Source organism: Heptranchias perlo, chromosome 11 (assembly GCF_035084215.1).
Source record: "Heptranchias perlo isolate sHepPer1 chromosome 11, sHepPer1.hap1, whole genome shotgun sequence".
In the NCBI taxonomy this organism is placed as follows: Eukaryota; Metazoa; Chordata; class Chondrichthyes; order Hexanchiformes; family Hexanchidae; genus Heptranchias; species Heptranchias perlo.
In genome coordinates, this window is record NC_090335.1 from 4,314,453 (window position 1) to 4,340,463 (window position 26,011).

The following is a 26,011-nucleotide window of genomic DNA, read 5'->3' on the forward strand; positions in this document are numbered from 1 at the left end:
CGTTAAAACAGTTGTTATTTTTCATTTTCTTTGAATATTTTTGTTCATTGGTTATAAAAATATTGGCGAGGGGAAAATAAAAGGCTGTTTGACTGACAGCCAAGAAACATCCAATAGAGTAACAAAGGGCTTGTTCACTTTCCGATTGGCCATGGGAAGGCAGAGTGTCACGAGGATGGTCGTGTCGGGCGACCATTGGCGGGAGAGTGAGAGGGCGGGGCAGTTGAAGGCAGGAGGTCATGTGACGAAACCTCCAAGTATACGTCCAACCAGAGTTGGCGACCCTAAATCCCAGCGGGCGCGCTGGCACCATTTTCTGTCCATAGGTGTTAATTATTGGGCGTCTGTAATTACCCTGACGTGCGAGCGGTGGGCGAGACTACTGTGGGCATCATGGCAGCAGTCAGGCACTTTCAGAAAATCCACCCCAATGTTCCTCCTTGTGATTGCACAGCTGAGTAAAAGCTACTGAGGTGACAGTTAAAGAAATAGCACAAACAGATAGCGACACACCTCCTGCATTTGAAACTCCTTCACCAGTGTTAACTCACTGACCAGCGTCTGGTCATTTCTTAAAGGTGAACTGCTTACAAAAAAAGTGCGAGGCAAATATTTTTTTCAATGTAGACAAATATTTGCCGCAATGGCATAAATGTCACTGAGTGCATCATCACATTGCAAATCCGTTTCATAGAAATCACAGCACAGGAGGCCTTTCGGCGCATCGTGCCTGAGCCAGTGCTAGCTCTTTATCTACTCCAACTTTATCAACACCATCATGAAAATTGCAAGCAAAAAAGTGCTTGGCTGCATACTTTATCAGGAGGACAAAAGCATTGCTTAAGACAGTTTTATAATCAAAGGACATCCGTGTTGCTAAATGCAAAGAATGAATTTTGCAAACAATACGCAATGCAAATATTTTCTTAATTTACACTAAAGAGATGGATCAACGCACATGCCTAGAAAGGAACCCGGCCAATTTTCCTCTATTCTCTCTTCCTATGCAATCCAGTAGTCCCGAGCACCAGTCGGGGGGGCTCTCCCCTGCTCCCCGGCGGGAGCTCTCCCCTGCTTCGCGAGGTGATGCAGTCACTCTCCAGCACTGCACTCAGAACCCACGCAAAGGAGATATTCTGATCAGATCGCAATAACGTTCCCATTTATCCTGAAGCTAAGTTACTGCACAGCAGTACATCGATTTTACATTCATTTTGATTGTATTCCATTAAATAAAATGTAATAATTAAAAGTATCTCTGAGATGAGGCATTCAGACTCATTGTTCCCTGTTGAATTTGTTGGTCTTTAAACTTTAATTTTACTATATATACACACAAATGCCAAAATTACAACTGGTGATAAAAGATTCAAGTAAAGTTGGAGTGTATTTTTCACTGTTTTCACACCATCCAAATTTAAAAAATTTAAAATATTAATTTTCCAAAGCAACTTTTCAAAAACACCCTATGGTTTTAATAGTAAAAATCACTGTCATTTCTAAATATAAATATATAATATATTAAAACCATTATGTCCAATGTACTGCCTGCCATCTTTTTCTATTATAAATTCCTATGTCCACATTTATAATAGAACCTGCCTATATAAACTTGTCACGCTGTAATTACACCCTCCCACCAGTGCCACCACTAGAATGTAACTACGGTGTGACTAGTTTACATAGGTAATTTCCATTATAAATGGGGACACTGGAATTTATGATAGAAATATAAAAATAAGGACAGAATGTATGCCTTTAAAATGGGGGTTGAATTATGTCTACACGCCCTGGTCCAATCAGCCCCCATTGTCTAACCCGCTTCACCTGAAAACTACACTTGGTTGTGACTCCACATGTGCAATGCCTCGGGAGATCGATGCGTAATTTTCGACACCAGTTAAAATAAGGAAGCGTGCTAAACGTGCTTGTGTTTGGTCCCGCCTTGCAGGAGCAAGTTGTTTAGCTCGATCACAGTAGTAGCAAAGTCAACAAGTTCCACAAAGTCTGAGGTGATGATGTTGACACCATTTACACCGGGCTTCTGACACTTCACCCAGTTCATTATTATAGGAAGATTTCTATAAGAAAAACAAAATGAGGGCATATGAATGTTTATCATGCTTTACAATGTATATTTTAAATACAAATTATGCACATCAACTACATATCAGAGTCATATTTTCCTTCTGCGTGAGATTGGTTGGGGTGATTCACATCCTGGACTCCTCTTGGCACTGATGGCTAAAACTGGGAAATAACTGTGTGAGTATCACAGTCAAAAATAATTTTGGGGGATTTGAGACGGTAGATCTTTCCCTTATTTTTTCCATGTTGTTTTATTACTGTTTAGTGGTCCACCTAGTGGATTGGCCCAGAACTGACAGGCAAAAAAAAAGATTAGCTGGGCTTGGACGATTCAAAAGACGGGAAGGTGGACTGGGTCCAAGAAGCAAATCTCTCAAAGCCGTACTCGACAGAGGATTCCTGCGAATGACGTTCATTTCACTTGTGCACTATTTACACCATAGCTGTGGGAAGCATTATTACTAAAGGTTTAATAATACAAGGTGGTGAATCCATTGCAATATGCAACCTTATGTTGACTTTGTACTTGTCTCATCCGTGCCTTTGTTACCTCTAGACCTGACTATTCCAATGTTCTCCTGACCGGCCTCCCACCTGCACCTTCCGTAAACGTGAGCTCATCCAAAACTCTGCTGCTCATATCCTAACTCGCACCAAGTCCCATTCACCCATCACCCCTGTTCACGCTGACCTACATTGGCTCCCGGTCCAGCAACACCTCGATTTTAAAATTCACTTCCTTGTTTTCAAATCCCTCCATGGCCTCGCCCCTCCCTATCTCTGTAACCTCCTCCAGCCCAACAATCCTCAGATCTCTGCGCTCCTCCAATTCTGGCCTCTTGCGCATCGCCGATTTTCATCGCCCCACCATTGGCGGCCGTGCCTTCACCTGCCCAGGCCCTAAGTTCTAGAATTCCATCCCTAAACCTCTCCGATTCTCTACATCTCCACATCTCTCTCCTCGTTTAAGTTGCTCCTTAAAGCCTACCTTTTTGACCAAGCTTTTGGACACCTGTCCTAATAGCTGATAATATGGTTCGGTGTCAAATTTTGTTTGATAATCGCTCGTGAAGCAACTTGGGACGTTTTATTATGTTAAAGGCACGATATAAATGCAAATTGTTGTTGTAGTCAAAAGAACGTATCACATCCTTGACCAGCAGTCACACCCCTATCTCACTCTACTCTTGACCAGTAGTCACACCCCCATCTCACTCTACTCTTGACCAGTAGTCACACCCCCATCTCACTCTACTCTTGACCAGCACTCACCCCCCCCATCTCACTCTACTCTTGACCAGTAGTCACCCCCCCCCATCTCACTCTACTCTTGACCAGCAGTCACACCCCCATCTCACTCTACTCTTGACCAGTAGTCACACCCCCATCTCACTCTACTCTTGACCAGCAGTCACACCCCCATCTCACTCTACTCTTGACCAGCAGTCACACCCCCATCTCACTCTACTCTTGACCAGCAGTCACACCCCCATCTCACTCTACTCTTGACCAGCAGTCACACCCCCATCTCACTCTACTCTTGACCAGTAGTCACCCCCCCATCTCACTCTACTCTTGACCAGCACTCACCCCCCCCCATCTCACTCTACTCTTGACCAGCACTCACCCCCCCCCATCTCACTCCACTCTTGACCAGCAGTCATCCCCCCCATCTCACTCTACTCTTGAAATGCTACTAGTGAGCCAAGGTCAACAACTGAATAACAATTGAGTATCAGAGCCTCACAGCACCAAGTACCTTTATGGGAACGGTGAAGAGGGGCACGGTTCCCGATTTTCAACTCTATTATGTCTCTCTTTGAAAAAAAATGAAAGATTATTTTCTTCAGTGAGACAGTTTCAAAAAAAAAATGGCAGCGAATGCTCAGAATAGAACATGAGAACATAAGAAATAGGAGCAGGAGTAGGCCAATCGGCCCTTCGAGCCTGCTCCGCCATTCAATCAGATCATGGCTGATCTGATCCTAACCTCAAATCTAAATTCATGTCCAATTTCCTGCCCGCTCCCCGTAACCCCTAATTCCCTTTACTTCTAGGAAACTGTCTATTTCTGTTTTAAATTTATTTAATTATGTAGCTTCCACAGCTTCCTGGGGCAGCAAATTCCACAGACCCACCACCCTCTGAGTGAAGAAGTTTCTCCTCATCTCAGTTTTGAAAGAGCAGCCCCTTATTCTAAGATTATGCCCCCTAGTTCTAGTTTCACCCATCCTTGGGAACATCCTTACCACATCCACCCGATCAAGCCCCTTCACAATCTTATATGTTTCAATAAGATCGCCTCTCATTCTTCTGAACTCCAATGAGTAGAGTCCCAATCTACTCAACCTCTCCTCATATGTCCGCCCCCTCATCCCCGGGATTAACCGAGTGAACCTTCTTTGTACTGCCTCGAGAGCAAGTATGTCTTTTCTTAAGTATGGACACCAAAACTGTATGCAGTATTCCAGGTGCGGTCTCACCAGAAGATTAAAAACCAACCTTGCAACAAGGGAATCCCGTAGTCCAACAATCAATCCCCGGATGACCGTTTTGGCTTGTGGTGTTAGGATAGCCTGTGATACATGAAAGGTTCCCCGCATTGCCCGCTCACTCAGGGTTGTCTCCAGGAACTGCACCAGTTTCTGTGCGTCGGTGGTGTTTGCCCAGGGTGCTGGCATCTTATGCCCTGACCAGAGGAAGGGAAAGTCATGGGCCATGGGGTGGTGATAAAACACCAGTACCTGGATTTCGATTCAAAAAGAAGAATAAGGAAGTTACCAATACAGAATACGTGGGAATCACTAGTATCTTCTTTTAGACTGGTTGGACCATCACTCAAGTCTAACTAGTTATCTCAGGACAGTGACACGGAATGCACACATTTCTTTTTACTAAATTCAGCACGGGTTGCTTCTATTCTGAGCTCTGGAATTCCCTCCCTAAACCTCTCCGCCTCTCTCTCCTCCTTTAAGGCACTCCTTAAAACCTCTCTCTTTGACCTGTCTTAACATCTCCTTATGTGGCTCGATGTCAAATTTTATCTGATAACACTTCTGTGAAGCGCCGAGGGATGTTTTACTCCATTAAAGGCGCTGTATAAATGCAAGTTGTTGTTGTTATTTACTAAGATCTTCTTTGTCCTGCGAAAGGCGGAACAATGAAAGCAACAGATTGGCAGGAAAGAAAAGCAGTCTACCTTTAAAGTGTTCCCTTGCTGACAATCGTTGAAATGGACGTGCTTCTTGTGAGTGAGATATCACGGGCTGCCTCATTTCATTGACATAGGAATGAACTTATAGAATCATAGAAATTTACGGCACAGAAAGAGGCCATTCGGCCCATCGTGTCCGTACCAGCTGAAAAAGAGCCACCCAGCCTAATCCCACATTCCAGCACTTGGTCTGTAGCCCTGTAGGTTACGGCACTTCAAGTGCACATCCAAGTACTTTTTAAATGAGTTGAGGGTTTCTGCCTCTACCACCCTTTCAGGCAGTGAGTTCCAGACCCCCACCACCCTCTGGGTGAAAACATTTCTCCTCAGCTCCCCTCTAATCCTTCTACCAATTACTTTAAATCTATGCCCCCTGGTCACTGACCCCTCTGCTAAGGGAAATGGGTCCTCCCTATCCACTCTATCTAGTCCCGTCATAATTTTAAAAACCTCGATTAAATCTCCCCTCAGCCTCCTCTGTTCCAACCTTTCCTCATGGCTAAAATTCTCCAGTCTGGCAACATCCTCGTAAATCTCCTCTGTACCCTCTCTATTGCAATCACATCCTTCCTGTAATGTGGTGACCAGAACTGTACACAGTACTCAAGCTGTGGCCTAACTAGTGTTTCATACAGTTCCAGCATAACCTCCCTGCTCTTATATTCCATACCTTGGCTAATAAAGGAAAGTATTCCATATGCCTTCTTAACCACCTTATCTATCTGTCCTGCTACCTTCAGGGATCTGTGGACATGCTCTCCAAGGTCCCTCACTTCCTCTACACCTCTCAGTATCCTCCCATTTATTGTGTACTCCCTTGCTTTGTTTGCCCTCCCCAAATGCATTACCTCACACTTCTCTGGATTGAATTCCATTTGCCACATTTCTGCCCATCTGACCACTCCATTGATATCTTCCTGCAGTCTACAGCTTTCCTCCTCACTATCAACCACAAGGCCAATTTTAGTATCATCTGCAAACTTCTTAAATCATGCCCCCTACTTTTAAGTCCAAATCATTGATATAGATCACAAAAAGCAAGGGACCCAGTACTGAGCTCTGCAGAACCCCACTAGAAACAGCCTTCCAGTCACAAAAACACCCGTCGACTATTATCCTTTGCTTCCTGCCACTGAGCCAATTTTGGATCCAACTTGCCACTTTCCCTTGGATCCCATGGGCTTTTACTTAGGGAGGAAATTGCGGGTCCCCAAGCAGAGATATTTGAATCATCGACAGCTACAGGTGAGGTGCCTGAAGATTGGAGGGTAGCAAATGTTGTGCCTTTGTTTAAGAAGGGCGGCAGGGAAAAGCCTGGGAACTACAGACCGGTGAGCCTGACATCTGTAGTGGGTAAGTTGTTAGAGGGTATTCTGAGAGACAGGGTCTACAGGCATTTGGAGAGGCAGGGACTGATTAGGAACAGTCAGCATGGTTTTGTGAGTGGAAAATCATGTCTCACGAATTTGATTGAGTTTTTTGAAGGGGTAACCAAGAAGATAGATGAGGGCTGTGCAGTGGACGTGGTCTACATGGACTTTAGCAAAGCCTTTGACAAGGTACCGCATGGTAGGTTGTTACATAAGGTTAGATCTCACGGGATCCAAGGTGAGGTAGCCAATTGGATACAAAATTGGATTGACGACAGAAGACAGAGGGTGGTTGTAGAGGGTTGTTTTTCAAACTGGAGGCCTGTGACCAGCGGTGTGCCTCAGGGATCGGTGCTGGGTCCGCTGTTATTTGTTATTTATATTAATGATTTGGATGAGAATTTAGGAGGCATGGTTAGTAAGTTTGCAGATGACACCAAGATTGGTGGCATTGTGGACAGTGAAGAAGGTTATCTAGGATTGCAACGGGATCTTGATAAATTGGGCCAGTGGGCCGATGAATGGCAGATGGAGTTTAATTTAGATAAATGTGAGGTGATGCATTTTGGTAGATCGAATCGGGCCAGGACCTATTCCGTTAATGGTAGGGCGTTGGGGAGAGTTATAGAACAAAGAGATCTAGGAGTACAGGTTCATAGCTCCTTGAAAGTGGAGTCACAGGTGGATAGGGTGGTGAAGAAGGCATTCAGCATGCTTGGTTTAATTGGTCAGAACATTGAATACAGGAGTTGGGATGTCTTGTTGAAGTTGTACAAGACATTAGTAAGGCCACACTTGGAATACTGTGTACAGTTCTGGTCACCCTATTATAGAAAGGATATTATTAAACTAGAAAGAGTGCAGAAAAGATTTACTAGGATGCTACCGGGACTTGATGGTTTGACTTATAGGGAGAGATTGGATAGACTGAGACTTTTTTCCCTGGAGAGTAGGAGGTTTAGGGGTGATCTTATAGAAGTCTATAAAATAATGAGGGGCATCGATAAGGTAGATAGTCAAAATCTTTTCCCAAAGGTAGGGGAGTCTATAACAAGGGGGCATAGATTTAAGGTGAGAGGGGAGAGATACAAAAGGGTCCAGAGGGGCAATTTTTTCACTCAAAGGGTGGTGAGTGTCTGGAACGAGCTGCCAGAGGCAGTAGTAAAGGCGGATACAATTTTGTCTTTTAAAAAGCATTTGGACAGTTACATGGGTAAGATGGGTATAGAGGGATATGGGCCAAGTGCAGGCAATTGGGACTAGCTTAGTGGTATAAACTGGGCGACATGGACATGTTGGGCCGAAGGGCCTGTTTCCATGTTGTAAACTTCTATGATTCTATCCCTTGATACCTTGACCTAACAAAAATCTATCAATCTCAGTCTTGAAAATTTCATTGGCCCCCAACATCCACAGCCTTTAGAGGGCGGGGGGGGAAAGAGTTTTCCAAATTTCTACCAGCCTGTGTGTGAAGAAGTGCTTCCTGACATCACCCCTGAACGGCCTGGTTCTAATTTTAAGATTATGCCCCCTTGCTCTTGATTCCCCCACCAGAGGGAAGTTTCTCTGCATCTACCCTATCGAGTCCCTATATCATTTTAAATACTTTGATTAGGCCATCCCTCAACCATCTAAACTCAAGGGACTACAAGCCAAGTCTATGCAACTTGTCCTCATAATTCAACCCTTTAAGCACTGGTATCATTCTGATGAATCCGTGCTGCACCCACTCCAAGGCCAATATATCCTTCCTGAGGTGCAGTGCCCAGAACTGAACACAGCACTCCAGGTGAAGTCTGACCAAGGCTCTGTACAACTGAAGCAAAACTTGCTTCCCTTTGTAATCCAGCCTGCTTAAGATAAAGACCAACATTCCATTAGCCTTTTTGATTACTTTTTGCACCTGTGCACTAATCACTGGCCAGAGTTCGGTCTGGTCTCCTCTGAAGGCAGATGTGGGCATTGAAGGTTAAGAGCAAAGTAATACTCCAACAACAAAGAACCTTTGAATAATTGTAGCTGGATCGATGCTCCTTTAGTTCGATCATAGAGTTTTTTTTTTAAAACAGCTGAATTCAGAATATGTCCCCGGCCTTGGGAGCCAAACTTCCCCTACAGTTCTCACTGCCCTAGCCCTGAACTCGCATCTTTCTCTAGTTTCTCTCCTAGCTCCCCTCATGCCCTCTCCAAGCTCATCTTGACCATGAGACCCAGCTCCTTCTCCTTCAACCCTATTCCCACCAAACTGCTGACCACCCAACTTCCCTTCCTGACCCCCATGTTAGCTGATATTGTTAACAGTTCCCTCTCCTCAGGTACTGTCCCCCTCCCCTTCAAATCTGCCATCATCACCCCCGTCCTCAAAAAACCCACCCTTAACTCCTCTGTCCCTGCAATCTCCCACCCCATCTCCAACCTCCTTTTCCTCTCCAAAGTCCTTGAACGTTTTGTCGCCTCCCAAATCTGTGCCCATCTTTCCCGTAACTCCATGTTTGAATCCCTCCAATCAGGTTTCCTCCCCTGCCACAGCACTGAAACGACTCTTATCAAAGTCACAAATGACATCCTCCGTGACTGTGACAGTGGTAAACTATCCCTCCTCATCCTTCTCCACCTGTCTGCAGCCTTTGACACAGTGACCACACCATCCTCCTCCAACACCTCTCCTCCATCGTCCAGCTGGGTGGGACTGCCCTCGTCTGGTTCCATTCTTATCTATCCAGTCGTAACCAGAGAATCTCCTGCAATGGCTTCTCTTCCCGCTCCCATACTGCGACCTCTGGAGTTCCTCCGCGGATCTATCCTTGGACTCTTCCTATTTCTCATCTACAGGCTGCCCCTCAGCGACATAGTCAGAAAACACGTCAGGTTCTACATGTACACTGATGACACCCAGCTCTACCTCACCACCACCTCCTTTGACCCCTCCACTGTCACTGATTTGTTACGCTGCTTGTCCGACATCCAATAATGAACGAGCAGAAATTTCCTCCAATTAAATATTAGGAAGACCGAAGCCATTGTCTTCGGTCCCCGCCACAAACTCCGTTCCCTAGACACCGACTCCATCCCCCTCCCCAGCCACAGTCCGAGGCCGAACCAGACCGTTCGAAAACTTGGTGTCCAATTTGACCGAGATGAGCTTCTGACCCCATATCCGCTCCATCACCAAGACCGCCTACTTCCACCTCCGTATCATCGCCCGTCTCCGCCCCGCTTCAGCTCATCTGCTGCTGAAACCCTCATCCATGCCTTTGTTACCTCCAGATTCGACTATTCCAATGCTCCCTTGGCTCCACCATTAGCAGCTGTGCCTTCAGCTGCCTAGGCCCTCAGCTCTGGAATTCCCTCCCTAAACCTCTCCGTCTCTCTAACTCGCTCTCCTCCTTTAAGACGCTCCTTAAAACCCACCTCTTTGACCAAGCTTTTGTTCATCTGTCCTAATATCTCCTGCTTTGGCTCGGTGTCAAATTTTGTCCGATAACGGTCCTAGAGATGTTTTACTACGTTAAAGGCACTATATAATTGCAAGTTATTGACCCAAAATCAATACAAATGTTGTGAGGACAATTTGGCCAGTCTCCATCCTCACGCCAGCTTGTGGAAGGAGCAAAGCCATACAATTCAAACAATAGCAACTCTATGATTTGTTCAGTTATGTTTACAACTGGGAGCTAATTTTGAACTTAGCTGATAGTTATTCAAAGCCACGAAACTCTGGCAATTGTGTTGGAGATATTTAATTAGCTTAGACTGTTCAAATCAGAAAGAAAGCCTCTCCGGAACTTTGAGGAAATATGTCAGTTATTAAGAGTAGAAGGAAAGAACAACTGAAAATATTTTTTATAATATTATAAAATATATAGTTTAGTGTAGAGATTAATTGGTTTCCACTTTTTGAAAAGTTAGCAAAGTCTAGTATCTACTGTAAATATATGATTGATTACTGGTTTTTATTCCCTCGTTCTTCTATTGTTCATTAAATTAATTAAAGTCTAATTCGAGGTTGGTGTTGTAATATCCTGCTGCTTCTCAGTAGGATCCTGTGCAGGCACAGGGTAGGTCCATAGTGAAGGGAATCACAGGAACGTTCCTCTGTTTGCTATCCTGTTCCTGTTATCAGGGCTCACCTGGAGAGCAGGCCCAGGGTAGATTCTGAAGAAGTTGCCTGAACTAGGACTCCACGTTGAGAGGAAAAATACGAAAGTAGAAAAAGTAAAAGGAGAGCAGAAAAGAAAAATCCAAAAAGATGTAAGTTCTCGTGTGGCCCAATCTGAAACTCAGATAGAGCGATTCCCATTGGAAGAGCATTATGATGGGCATTCATTTCAGTTGCAGTACAACTGAGGTAAAAGGCGCAAAGAGGTGCAGGAGGTGTTAGAACAGCACTCCTGCATCATTTACATATGACAATGAAACATGACTGCGTCACTGCACCACTCCATTGCTGCGTCACTCCATTACCGCGTCACTGCGTCACTATATTACCGCGTCACTGCGTCACTATATTACTGCATGATATCACTATATTATAATTGCTATATTACTGTCATTCCATTACTACATTACTGTGTCATTACATTATTATGATGTGGAGATGCCGGTGATGGACTGGGGTTGACAATTGTAAACAATTTTACAACACCAAGTTATAGTCCAGCAATTTTATTTTAAATTCACAAGCTTTCGGAGGCTTCCTCCTTCCTCAGGTAAATGTTTACCTGAGGAAGGAGGAAGCCTCCGAAAGCTTGTGAATTTAAAATAAAATTGCTGGACTATAACTTGGTGTTGTAAAATTGTTTACAATTACATTATTACATTAGTGTCATTGTATTACTACATTACTGACATTACATTACTACGTTACTGTGTTACATTGCTATTATATTACTATGACATTAGTCATTACATTACTATATTATTGTGTCACTGTTACTACATTAGTATGTCTTGACGTTATATTATTGTGTCTCTCCATTACAAATTACTACATTGCTATGTTACTACATAGCTAGTTGTAGGTTTTAATACAGTACTATATTTGAATGGAAGCTGGAAGCACTAACCTGGTACTTGTGCTCCCATAAATATTGGAGTGTTATTTCCTCAACTAATTTGGCTCTGCAGAGTTTGGATCCAAAAGTCTCTTTAAGCATTCGGATAAGATATGCATGGTTTGAGTCCTGCATTGCATAATAGTGATTGAAATCCAGAAAGATCACCTCTTTGCTATGAGCTGTCAAGAAATTGTTAATTTCCATCAGACCGTCAGAAACTTTACTACCAAACAATCCGTGTATGAAATAAAGCTCGTCCTCTTCTCCCGGTTTTGTGGAAACTCGAAGATCAAAATAACGTATGCCGGCTTCAAGCTGCTCTCCAAAAGTCAAACTTTGTGTCACGGACCACTTCTTCATCATTCTTTTCCAGAGAGATCGGAAAATTCCAGCCAGATGCCTTACTACGACTGGTTGATCTGGGCCGACGGGAGATTTTTCATCAATCCAAAAGCTGAAAGAATCGTGAGATCCTAAAAAGAAAACAAGGGTAGCAGGAGAAAGTTTGTTTATTATTCTCTGAATACATCACTTGCTCTCAACCTACGTAATCTTTTTGTTTTCTCTGTGTACTTACACGCCCATTAGCAACTTGTGCTGACAAGCAGGAGACAGACCCCCACCCCCTGCAGAAATACAAGATGGTGGCAGAGTTGGGGCACGACAGAAACGTCCTCTGCAGCCACCTAGTGGTCAGAGCATCGTGACGGTTGACATGGCAAAATTGAATGGAAAATGTTGGTGTAGCAATTTACAGTAGTAAACATTGACAGCAAAGCGTGACCAAAAATTGTCACAACAGGAAGTAAGTGTTGTGACAATTTCTACACTCTGTCTGTCCAGTGATGTATCAATTCAGTGAGGCTGCACCCAGGACATCTCTCCACAGGAGCACGAATCAGAGATAGATCTATAACACTATTACTCTGATTCTTTGACCAGCGCTCCTGCCTTGCAAGGCCTGGCACCAGGAGTGCAGTCTCACTGCATGGGCCCTGTGCAATAAGTTTCTTTACAGCTTGGGGATTCTAGATAAAAGGATTGCAGGCCCATTTCACCACAAAACTTGTGGAATACAAACGGGGTGGAAGTTATGTCACAGCTGTACAGAGCTCTGGTTAGTCCCCATCTGGAGATGCTGCGTTCAGTTCTGGGCACCGCACCTCAGGAAGGATATATTGACCTTGGAGGGGGTGCAGCGCAGGTTCACCAGAATGATACCAGGGCTAAAAGGGTTAAATTATGAGGGCAGGTTGCATAGACTAGGCTTATATTCCCTTGGGTATAGAAGATTAAGGGGCGATCTAAATGAGGTGTTTAAGATGATTAAAGGATTCGATGGGGTAGATCGACAGAAACTATTTCCTCTGGTGGGGGAGTCCAGAACAAGTCCATAACCTTAAAATTAGTCCCATGCCATTCAGAGGTGATGTCGGGAAGCACTTCTTCACACAAAGGGTAGTGGAAATCTGGAACTCTCTCCCCCAAAAAGCTGTTGAGGCTGGGGGTCAATTGAACATTTCAAAACTGAGATTCATAGAATCATAGAAAATTACAGCACAGAAAGAGGCCATTTGGCCCATCTTGTCCATGCTGGCCGAAAAAGAGCCATCCAGCTTAATCCCACTTTCCAGCACTTGGTCCGTTGCCCTGTAGGTTACGGCACTTCAGGTGCACATTCAAGTACTTTTTAAATGAGTTGAGGGTTTCTGCCTCTACCACCCTTTCAGGCAGTGAGTTCCAGACCCCCACCACCCTCTGGGTGAAAAAAATTCTCCTCAGCTCCCCTCTAATCCTTCTACCAATTACTTTAAATCTATGCCCCCTGGTCACTGACCCCTCTGTTAAGGGAAATAGGTCCTCCCTATCCACTCTATCTAGGCCCCTCATAATTTTGTACACCTCAATTAAATCTCTCTTCAGCCTCCTCTGTTCCAAAGAAAACAACCCCAGCCTATCCAATCTTTGCTCATAGCTAAACTTCTCCAGTCCTGGCAACATCCTCGTAAATCTTCTCTGTACCCTCTCTAGTGCAATCACATCTTTCCTGTAATGTGGTGACCAGAACTGTACGCTGTACTCAAGCTGTGGCCTAACTAGTGTTTTATACAGTTCTAGCATAACCTCCCTGCTCTTATATTCTATGCCTCAGCTAATAAAGGAAAGTATCCCGTATGCCTTTTTAACCACCTTATCTACCTGTCCTGCTACCTTCAGGGATCTGTGGACATGCTCTCCAAGGTCCCTCTGTTCCTCTACACCTCTCAGTATCCTCCCATTTATTGTGTACTCCCTTGCCTTGTTTGCCCTCCCCAAATGCATTACCTCACACTTCTCCGGATTGATTTCCATTTGCCACTTTTCTGCCCACCTGACCAGTCCATTGATATCTTCCTGCAGTCTACAGCTTTCCTCCTCACTATCAACCACACGGCCAATTTTTGTATCATCTGCAAACCTCTTGATCAAGCCCCCCACATTCAAATCCAAATCATTAATATATACCACAAAAAGCAAGGGGTCTAGGACTGAGCCCACTGGAAACAGCCTTCCAGTCACAAAAACACCTGTCACCCACTGCTTCCTGCCACTGAGCCAATTTTCGATCCAACTTGCCACCTTCCCTTGGATCCCGTGGGCTTTTACTTTTTTGACCAGTCTGCCATGTGGGACCTTGTCAAAAGCCTTGCTAAAATCCATGTAGACGACATCAAACACGTTACCCTCATCGACTCTCCTTGTTACCTCCTCAAAAAATTCAATCAAGTTAGTCAGACACGACCTTCCCTTAACAAATCCATGCTGACTGTCCTTGATTAACCCTTGCCTTTCTAAATGACGATTTATGCTGTCCCTCAGTATCGATTCCAATAATTTGCCCATCACCGAGGTTAGGCTGACTGGCCTATAATTACTCGGTCTCTTTCTCCCTTTTTAAACAACGGTACAACGTTAGCAGTCCTTCAATCCTCCGGCATCACGCCTGTAGCCAGGGAGGATTGGAAAATGATGGTCAGACCTCCGTTGCTTCTCTTAGCAGCCTGGGATACATTTCATCCGAGCCTGGCGATTTATCTACTTTCAAAGATGCTAAACCCCTTAATGCTTCTACTCTCACTATGTTTATCCCATTGCAGTATTGAGCTCTCGGTGTCTGACATAAGCTTCCCTTTTTTGCCTTATCTTACCCTGTGTGCTCCTCGTCATCCAGGAGGCTGTATGTTTGGCATTCCACCCTTTATCTTTGTGGGAACATGTTTACTCCGAACCCCTTGAATCTCCCCCTTGAATGCCTCCCACTGCTCTGACACTGATTTACCTCAAGTAGCTGTTTCCAGTCCACTTTTGCTAAACCGCTTCTCAGCTTAGTAAAATTGGCCTTTCCCCAATTGAGAACTTTAACTCCTGTTCTATCTTTGTCCTTTTCCATAACTATGCTAAATCTAACTGAATTATGATCACTACCACCAAAATGCTCTCCCACTGATACTCCTTCTACCTGCCCAGCTTCATTCCCTAAAACTAAATCCAGAACTGCCCCTCTCTTGTTGGGCTTGCTACGTACTGGCTAAAAAAGTTCTCCTGAATGCAATTTAAGAATTCTGTGCCCTCTATACCTTTTACACTGTTTGTGTCCCAGTTAATATTCGGGTAGTTGAAATCCCCTACTATTACTGCCCTATTGTTATTGCACTTCTCCGAAATTTGCCATGTATTTGATCTTCTATCTCCCTCTGGCTGATGGGGGGTCTACAGTACACGCCCAGCAAAGTCATAGAGTCATAGAGTTATACAGCACAGATAGAGGCCCTTCGGCCCATCGTGTCCGCACCGGCCATCAGCCCTGTCTACTCTAATCCCATATTCCAGCATTTGGTCCGTAGCCTTGTATGCTATGGCATTTCAAGTGCTCATCCAAATGCTTCTTGAATGTTGTGAGGGTTCCTGCCTCCACAACCCTTTCAGACAGTGAGTTCCAGACTCCAACCACCCTCTGGGTGAAAAAGTTCTTTCTCAAATCCCCTCTAAACCTCCCGCCTTTTACCTTGAATCTATGTCCCCTTGTTATAGAACCCTCAACGAGGGGAAAAAGCTCCTTAGTATCCATCCTATCTGTGCCCCTCATAATTTTGTACACCTCAATCATGTCCCCCCTCAGCCTCCTCTGCCTCTTTTTTGTTCTTTAGCTCAACCCATATGGCCTCATTTAAAGATCCTTCTAACATATCATCCCTCCTCACAGCTGTAATTGTTTCTTTAACCAATATTGACAACACCCCTCCTTTTTTATCTCTCTCTCTATCTCATCTGAAAACCCTGTAACCAGGAACGTTGAGCTGCCATTCCTGCCCCTGTTTAAGCCATATTTCTGTAATAGCTAAGATGTCGTACTTGATAGATTTTTGTTAGACGAAGGTATTAATGGTTATGGAACCGAGGCGAATAGATGGAGTTAAGATACAGATCAGCCATGATCTAATTCAATGACGGAACAGGCTCGAGGAGCTGAATGGCCTCCTCCTGTTCCTATCTGTCAATGCAAAGTAGTTTTAGCTTCACACTGACAGAAACTGTGCAGTGTCGGTAAGTTGCAAAGTCACCCAGAGCATGCTGAAGTAAAAAAGTACAAGATCATCTCTGGGAGGGTGTTCCACACCCCCTGGGCTTCACACATGCAGCGGTATAACTGCCGCTTGCTACACGATTAACTTTAAAGAGTTCCCAGGTTGTGCACTTTGGTATCAGATCAGATTTAATGTGAAAAGGTAGTCATAAAATAGATTTATACCGAAGTGTAATCATACGACAGGCTTGCTTCATTTCATATACGTGTAAGTTTAATATTAGCAGATTCTGAGTTAAAATACTGTGTCCGGTAACTTGTAGCCGACCTCATGACACTTGTAGTCTAATTATCCCATTGATATAGACAGATCCTGTAGCTAGTTGAACAAGACCATGGCAGCGTAGAGGCCTGAGTGGCCGTAGACACCACAGCACCTTGAAGGCTATTCATCTTTCCAGCTTCACAGGGAAACAGGAGACAGTGACATCTTTATGATAGTTAGATATCTGCAAGCCCCATGTAACAGGAAAGAGATGCAAGGATGAGGCATGAACATCATTCCACTGTCTAGTCAATGGCAAGGCCATATGTTGTAGTTCCAATTAATACATGAAGCACAACACTTAAATGGCTGGTTTGTGTAAACGATTACATACAAAGACAACCTTACAAGGCTACATCTGTCAAAGGAATGCAACTCAGTGTGATATGCAAGTAATACCCTCGCAGAGTTTTACAGAGCCTTTGTTAGTTCATTAATTTGACTCCTCGTATATTTTACTCTGTAACTGTCCTACAGCCTAATGATTTGATTAACGGACATAGGCTGTACTTTTCAGGCCTTAAATAGAGAGACAGTTTGTAGCTTAGGCTGGAGTGTGTCTCGGGAGAAGAACACTGACAGCCTACAGCCAAGGTAGGACATCTTCCGGTGCCTCCCAGGCCTGGTAATTATTGCTCTGTTTAGTTTACAGACACAGCTCGTTAAGTTATGAAACTTACTAGGTAACTATAATATATGAATATTACAATAACTATTCCTTTGTAGAATCTCTTATGTGGTGAATAGTCTGTGCTCGTTTAGTGTGTGAGTTGTGTTATTATGAAATCTGCATAATGAAAACAAAGCCTGTTCTTGGGTATTAAGGGGTGTGCAGTGTGTCATTGAGTGTCTCGAACTGAACTAGAAATAAGTGTAATGTATAACAACTTAGAACCTTCTTAATGTTAGCTGACAATGTATTTGGCTGTCATGGAACATTAAAGTTTAACTGGCACTCAGCTGGTGGTGAGCAGAGATCTGCACATATGTACAGCTGTGCTGTCCTGGTCAGAGATTGAGGCACAAGCCAGTAGTATAACTGGGGTCTGATGACTCCTAGCTCACATAGTGTAAAGAGGGATTTGGTGCTGGTTGATGTGCACACATTACTAATAGCTTACGTCAATCTCCAATTGAGAGGAAGCATTCTCAAAGGTATGGGACTCCCACATGAGAGTGATATAAGAAACAATCTAGGGTAAGAAGGGTAGAAAAGACCCAAAAATGTTCAATTTCTACCTATCCAATCGCCAGAGAATCTCCTGCAATGGTTTCTCTTCCCACCCCTGCACCGTTACCTCTGGAATCCCCCCAAGGATTTATCTTTGGTCCCATCCTCTTCATCATCTACATGCTGCCCCTTGGTGACATCATCTTAAGACATGGAGTCAGGTTCTACATATATGCTGATGACACCCTGCTCCACCTCTCTCGACCGCCCGCCCCCCGCCACTATGTTGTCAGGCTGCTTGTCCGATATCCAGTCCTGGATGAGTCACAATTCCTTTCAGCTTAACATCAGGATGACTGAAGACATTGTCTTCGGCTCCTGCAATAACTATGTTGTCTTGCCAAAGGTATCAGCCTCTCCTTAGCCACTGTCTCAGGTTGAACCTGATTGCTAGCAACCCTGATCCTGAGCACGGTCTTTTTTTTTATTCGTTCATGGGATGTGGGCGTCGCTGGCAAGGCCAGCAATTATTGCCCATCACTAATTGCCCTCGTCTCAGACTCCATATCCACACAGAGACAAAGACCACTTCCATAACATTGCCCGCCTCTGCCCCACCTCACTCCATCTGAAACCCTCATCCAGGCCTTTGTCACCTCCAGACTTGACTACTCCAATGCTCTCCTGGTCGGCCTCCCATCCTCCACCAGCCAGAAACTCCAAAGTTCTATCCCCACGTTGAGTCCCACGTGCCCATCACTGACCGAATTGGCTCCCAGTCCCCCAATGCACTAAATTTTAAATCCTCATCCTTGTCTTTTAGATCCCTCCAAAGTCTCGACCTATCCTATCTCTGCACCTTCCTCCAACCCGAACTCTTGCCCCCCCAGACTCTGAACACTCCATGCCTCTGTGCATCCCCTGCACCTCACCCCCCACCATTGACAGCCTTCAGCCACCTGGGCCTTACTCTGTGTAACTTGGTGGATGCTGATTCGCTGAATCCCTTCAAGCGAGAGCTGGACCTGTTTCTGGCTGGAGTGGAGATCACTTCTTACAAAAGGTAGGTAATGCAGAGAAATATCAGGGCCAGAGTGATCTCCTGGAGTAGTTTTGATCGCCTCAGGAGTCGGAGAGGAATTTCCCAGATTTTCTCCCCCAAATTGGCCTGGGTTTTTAATCTGGTTTTCTGCCTCTCCCAGGAGATCACATGGTTTTGGGTGGGGAGTTTATATATTGTGATATACAAGGTATCACAATCGTATGGGATAGGCTGGGTGGACCACAGAGTCTTTTCCTATTTGTCATTGTTCATAATTCTCTCTCTAAAACTTTCCACCTCCTGCTCCTAAAAACCTCCTCAAAACCCATCCCTTTAACCAAGCTTTCGGTCACCTTCCCTTCCTGGCTCAGCATCCACTTTCCTTATCTCTATCTGTCAAGCATCCTGGGAAAATTCTTCGCTTTAAAGGCGCTACATAAACGCAAGCTGTTCTTAGAGAGCGTCCAGCTGAGGCAGGCGTTGACTCTGTGATATGCGACTGGGGCAGGCAGCACAGAATTGTGAACGTCACATACGCATTCACTAAGGGAAGGGGAAGAGAAGACAAGGGAGCAGAAACACCAACTCATTCATGCAGTTTCTTCTATCTCCAAGAATGAGGAGCAACACCTAAAGGAAGTGGTTGCTTCAATACAGAGACTATCCAGAGAGTGCCCATCCTAGTCATAGGTTGTCATTGCATTATCAGACCTTTGTGTCTTTGATAAGGCAACTCACTGGAGCATAACTCGAGTCACAGGACTAAATGCAAACTGATGCTCACACCAATCAAAGTTAATTTATTGCCCAGAACAGCAACAACTTGCATTTACATAGCACCTTTAATATAGGAAAACATAAGAAACATAAGAATAGGAGCAGGAAGAGGTCATTCGGCCCCTCGAGCCTGCTCCGCCATTCAATAAGATCGCGGCTGATCTTCGACCTCAACTCCATTTTCCTGCCCGATCCCCATATCCCTTGATTCCCTTAGTGTCCAAAAATCTATCGATCTCAGCTTTGAATATACTCAATGACTGAGCGTCCAAAGCTCTCTGGGGTTGAGAATTCCAAAGATTCACAACCTTCTGAGTGAAGAAATTCCTCCTCATCTCAATCCTAAATGTCCGACCCCTTAAACTGAGACTATGCCTCCTAATTCTAGACTCTTCAGCCAGGGGAAACATCCTCTCAGCATCTACCCTGTCTAACTCTCTCAGAATCTAATATGAGATCTCCCCTCATTCTTCTAAACTCCAGAGAGTATGGGCCCATTCTACTCAATCTCTCCTCATAGGACAACCCTCTCATCCCAGGAATCAATCTAGTGAACTTTCGTTGCTACACCTCTAAGGCAAGTATATCTTTCCTTAGATAAGGAGACTAAAACTGTACAGTACTCCAGGTGAGGTCTCACCAAAGCCCTGTACAACTGTAGCAAGACTTCCTTACTCTTGTACTCCAACCTTCTTGCAATAAAGCCAACATGCCATTTGCCTTCCTAATTGCTTGCTGTACCTGCATGTTAACTTTCTGAGCTTCATGTACGAGGACACTCAAATCCCTCTAATCACCAACATTTAATAGTTTCCCATTGTTTAAAAAATATCCTGTTTTTCTATTCTTCCTACCAAAGTGAATAGCCTCACATTTCCCCACATTATACTCCATCTGCCACCTTCTTGCCCACTCACTTAACCTGTCTATATCCCTTTGCAGACTCTGTGTCCTCCTCACAACTTACTTTCCCACCTAGTTTTGTATCGTCAGCAAACTTGGATACATTACACTCAGTCCCTTCATCTAAGTCATTATCATAGATTGTAAATAGCTGAGGCCCAAGTACTGATCCTTGTGGCACCCCACTAGTTACAGCCTGCCAACACAAAAACATCCCGAGGCGCTTCACGGGAGCATAACCGGACAAAAATTGACACGAGCCAAAGAAGGAGATATTAGGATGGATGACTAAAAGCTTGGTCAAAGAGGTAGGTTTTAAGGAGGGTCTCAAAGAGGAGAGGTGGAGGTGCGAAGAGGATTAGGGAGGGAATTCCAGAGCTTAGAGCCTAAAAGGCTGAAGGAATGGCTGCCAGTGGTGGGGCGAAGGAAGTGGGGGATGCGCAAGAGGCCAGAGTTAGAGGAATGCTGAGATCTCGGAGGGTTGTAGGGCTGGAGGAGGTTACAGAGATAGAGGGGCCAGGCCATGGAAGGATTTGAACACAACGGTGAGAATTTCAAATTTGAAGTGTTGTCAGAGCGGGAGCCAATGTAGGTCAGCGAGCACAAGGGTGATGGGTGAACAGACTTGGTGCGAGTGGGATACAGGCAGCAGAGTTTTGGACGAGCTGAAGTTTAAGCAGGGTGGAAGATGGGAAGCCGGCCAGGGGAGTATTGGAATTGTCTTATGCCATCTGCTAATAGTGGCCAAACAATATAATATATAGAATAATCCATCCTGAATGCCTCACATCTCACTCTATAATGCTGAGACAGTTGATTCTCATAATCGCTAAACAAATACCGATTTACTGAAGAATAAAAATGTAAATGAACTACGCCAATGAAGAATCTAATCAACGCAACCGAGGCTGGAGATGATGTAGGAGTCTGTGATAAATGAAGTGTACAGATTCACATAATACAGGAGAGATTACCCTAAAGTCCCAGGCAATACCAGAGTGTCTGGAACATGTCAAAATGCAAACTAAACATAAAACGGCATGGGTTTTTGAACAGGTTTAAGAAGGCGACTCAGGAGTAAGGAGCCAGGGCATGAGCTACCAACTCAACCTAATTCATTTACAACCTAAAACTGAGGTCAGTGGAAGATGGCACAGAAAACAGATCTGTAGCTCCTGACTAAACAGTCCTTCTTACCAAAACAATACATTCCTTCATAAATACTAAAGCGCGTTCCAGTTTGCACTATCTCCACTAAGTGAATAAAACCATCTTAACTCTCGTCGTGCCAAGTATTTGAAAGCAGATGGTTGCTGCTTTAATGACACTGCTCGATGTGGGATTTAGGTAATCTCATTTCTAATCGGTTCTGACAGTATTAAATGTGTCATCTGTAAAAACAGTTTCAATTTGACAGCCGACCAAAAATAGAGCAATTAAAAAGTACACCCTAACGAGGGGGTATAATTTCTATTTGCTTAATCAACGTTTAAATCCTGATTGTACACAAAAGTTTAACCACTGTAACATTATCTTCAGTCGATCCATTTTTGATTAAGCAAATTAGTGGATTAACTCTGCAAATAGTATTTCTAGGGGCTCTGACCTTGGCAACAACATTCTCACTGGTGAGAAGGAAAGGTTCAAGTATCAATGAACGAGTCAACTGGAGAGGGTGGATCTCAGAGGGCTTTCTATTCATCTCCAGAGACTCCGGCAGTACAGATATACAGCATACATATACTATCTGCACAGACACATAGTTACATACATTATCCATATACTATAGCACAGACACATAGTGTACACACAGTAGATACATATAGTTTTCATATACTATATGCAGACACATACAGAATACAGAGTAGATGCAGTGTACATATACTATATGCACAGACAGTACAAATACAAACAAGGTACACACAGTAGAGATTTTTTTTTCCTCAGCTCCCCTCTAATCCTTCCACCAATTACCTTAAATCTATGCCCCCTGGTCATTGACCCCTCTGCTAAGGGAAATAGATAGAGTTGTCAGGAAGGACCTAAGTCCCTCATAATTTTATACACCTCAATTAAATGACCCCTCAGCCTCCTCTGCTCCAAAGAAAACAACCCCAGCTTATCCAATCTTTCCTCATAGCTAAAATTCTCCAGTCCTGGCAACATGGTCGTAAATCTCCTCTGAACCCACTTTAGTGCGATCACATCTTTCCTGTAATGTGGTGACCAGAAATGTACGCAGTATTTAAGCTGTAGCCTAACTAGTGTTTTATACAGTTCCAGCATAACCTCCCTGCTCTTATACTCTATATCTCAGCTAATAAAGGAAAGTATCCCATATGCTTTCTTAACCACCTTATCTACCTGTCCTGCTACCTTCAAGGATCTGTGGACATGCACTCCAAGGTTCCTCTGTTCCTCTACACCTCTCAGTATCCTCCCATTTATTGTGTATTCCCTTGCCTTGTTTGCCCTCCCCAAATGCATTACCTCACACTTCTCTGGATTGAATTCCATTTGCCACTTTTCTGCCCACCTGATCAGTCCATTGATATCTTCCTGCAGTCCACAGCTTTCCTCCTCACTACCAACCACACGGACAATTTTTGTATCATCTACAAACTTCTTAATCATGCCCCCTACATTTAAGTCTAAATCATTAATATATTTCACAAAAAGCAAGGGACTAGTACTGAGCCCTGCGGGACCCCACTGGAAACAGCCTTCCAGTCACAAAAACACCCGTCGACCATTACCCTTTGCTTCCTACCACTGAGCCAATTTTAGAACCAATTTGCCACTTTCCCTTGGATCCCATGGGCATTTACTTTTTTCCCCAGTCTGTCATGTGGGACCTTGTCAAAAGCCTTGTGAAAATCCATGTACACTACATCAAACACACTACCCTCCTTGTTACCTCCTCAAAAAATTCAATCAAGTTAGTCAGACACGACCTTCCCTTAGCAAATCCATGTTGACTATCCTTGATTAATCCATGTCTTTTTAAATGACAATTAATACTGTCCCTGAGAATTGATTCCAATAATTTGCCCACCACTGAGGTTAGACTGACTGGCTTGTAATTACTAGGTCTATCCTTTTCTTCCTTTTTAAACAATGGTACATTAGCAGTCCTCCAATCCTCCGGCACCACGCCTGTACCCAGTGAGGATTGGAAAATGATGCTCAGAGCCTCCGTTATTTCCTCCCTTGTTTCTTTTAACAGCCTGGGATATGTTTCATCCAGGCCTGGCGCTATATCTACTTTCAAAGATGCTAAACCCTTTAATACTTCCTCTCTCACGATATTTATCCCATCCAATATTTCACACTCCTCCTCCTCAACTACAATCACTGCATTGACCCCCTCCTTTGTGAAGACAGACGCAAAGTATTCATTAAGAACCAGACCCACATCTTCCGCCTCCACACACAGGTTACCTTTTTGGTCCTTAATAGGCCTTTCCTTAGTTATCGTCTTGCTCTTTATGTATTTATAAGACATTTTTGGGTTTTCCTTGCCAATATTTTTCATGCCCTCTCTTTGTGCAGGATATGCAAAGTAAATATATACAGTGTATACACAGCACAGATACATGCCAATATATTTTTGAAGTGGAGTCACTGTTGTAGAATAGAATCATAGTAATGTAGAGAAACGTAGCAGCCAATTTGCAAGCAGCAAGATCCATCCAGTATACACACAGCAGATATATACAGCATTCAACAGTGCAAATATATACATTGTACACACGGTATAAATAAATAGTGTATACACAGTACAGACACACACACAGTGTATACACAGTACAGACACACACACAGTGTATACACAGTACAGACACACACACACTGTATACACAGTACAGACACACACACACTGTATACACAGTACACACACACACACTGTATACACAGTACACACACACACTGTATACACAGTACACACACACACTGTATACACAGTACACACACTGTATACACAGTACACACACACACTGTATACACAGTACACACACACACACTGTATACACAGTACAGACACACACACACTGTATACACAGTACAGACACACACACACTGTATACACAGTACAGACACACACACACACTGTATACACAGTACAGACACACACACAGTGTATACACAGTACAGACACACACAGTGTATACACAGTACAGACACACACACAGTGTATACACAGTACAGACACACACACACTGTATACACAGTACAGACACACACACACTGTATACACAGTACAGACACACACACACTGTATACACAGTACAGACACACACACACTGTATACACAGTACAGACACACACACACTGTATACACAGTACAGACACACACAGTGTATACACAGTAGACACACACACACTGTATACACAGTACAGACACACAGTGTATACACAGTACAGACACACAGTGTATACACAGTACAGACACACAGTGTATACACAGTACAGACTCACACACACTGTATACACAGTACAGACACACACACACTGTATACACAGTACAGACACACACAGTGTATACACAGTACAGACACACACTGTATACACAGTACAGACACACACAGTGTATACACAGTACAGACACACACACACTGTATACACAGTACAGACACACACAGTGTATACACAGTACAGACACACACAGTGTATACACAGTACACACACACAGTGTATACACAGTACAGACACACAGTGTATACACAGTACAGACACACACACACTGTATACACAGTGCAGACACACACACAGTGTATACACAGTGCAGACACACACAGTGTATACACAGTACAGACACACACAGTGTATACACAGTACAGACACACACAGTGTATACACAGTACAGACACACACAGTGTATACACAGTACAGACACACACTGTATACACAGTACAGACACTGTACAGGTACATAGTAAACACACCGTGCAGTGTACACACAGTAGACACATACAGTGTGCACACAGCCGGACATGAAGACTATTTCTGTTGTGTCAGTGAAACGCTGCCGGCAAACCGGGAACAGCGGCGGGAGCAAACACTGCGACCCACCCCGACCCCGGCCCCCACCCGGCCCGACCCCCACCCCGACCCCTCCTTACCAGGCACGGCCAGGTTGGCCAGGGGCAGGGTGCTGAGCGAGTGCGGGAGGCTCCCCATCCAGTCGGCGTTCGGGCAGCCCGAGCTCACCCCCGGCTCCCGCTCCCGGTCCCGCTCCCGGTCCCGGGGCGGCTGCGGCCCGCGAATCTGCAGCTCTCCCCACACAACCGGACCGGCCCCGGCCCCGGCCCCGGCCGCCATCACCACCCGGCGAGCCCCAACTGAACCGAAGGCGAAGAGGAGCCGGGTCCGGGCCGGAGCGCCTGAGAGCGAGTGGATTAAGCGGGGCCCGGGACCTTGAGCCGGCCTCTAATCCTCACCCTGTCACAGCGGATTACCCGCCCGCCGCTCCCACACACCCCGCACCCAACTCACCGACA

General features: G+C 44.6%; 1 protein-coding gene across 1 annotated transcript; it reads right to left on the bottom strand.

The window, feature by feature from the left end:
- On the bottom strand, positions 1 to 26,011 carry plcxd2 (phosphatidylinositol-specific phospholipase C, X domain containing 2). Its single transcript, XM_067992259.1, has 4 exons — positions 25,634 to 26,011; positions 11,739 to 12,202; positions 4,591 to 4,832; positions 1 to 2,081 (listed from the first exon to the last, which is right to left on the bottom strand). Exons 1-4 carry the CDS (start codon positions 25,830 to 25,832, stop codon positions 1,919 to 1,921), a joined length of 1,068 nt encoding a protein of 355 aa, XP_067848360.1. The 5' UTR covers positions 25,833 to 26,011; the 3' UTR covers positions 1 to 1,918.

Coding starts and splice junctions, on each gene's coding strand:
- plcxd2 (XM_067992259.1), bottom strand. CDS start 25,832: ATGGCGGCCGGGGCCGGGGCCGGGGCCGGTCCGGTTGTGTGGGGAGAG. Junction 12,203..25,633: donor GGCCAACCTGGCCGTGCCTG/GTAAGGAGGGGT, acceptor TTTTCTTTTTAG/GATCTCACGATTCTTTCAGC. Junction 2,082..4,590: donor CGGGATTCCCTTGTTGCAAG/GTTGGTTTTTAA, acceptor TTTTTCTTATAG/AAATCTTCCTATAATAATGA.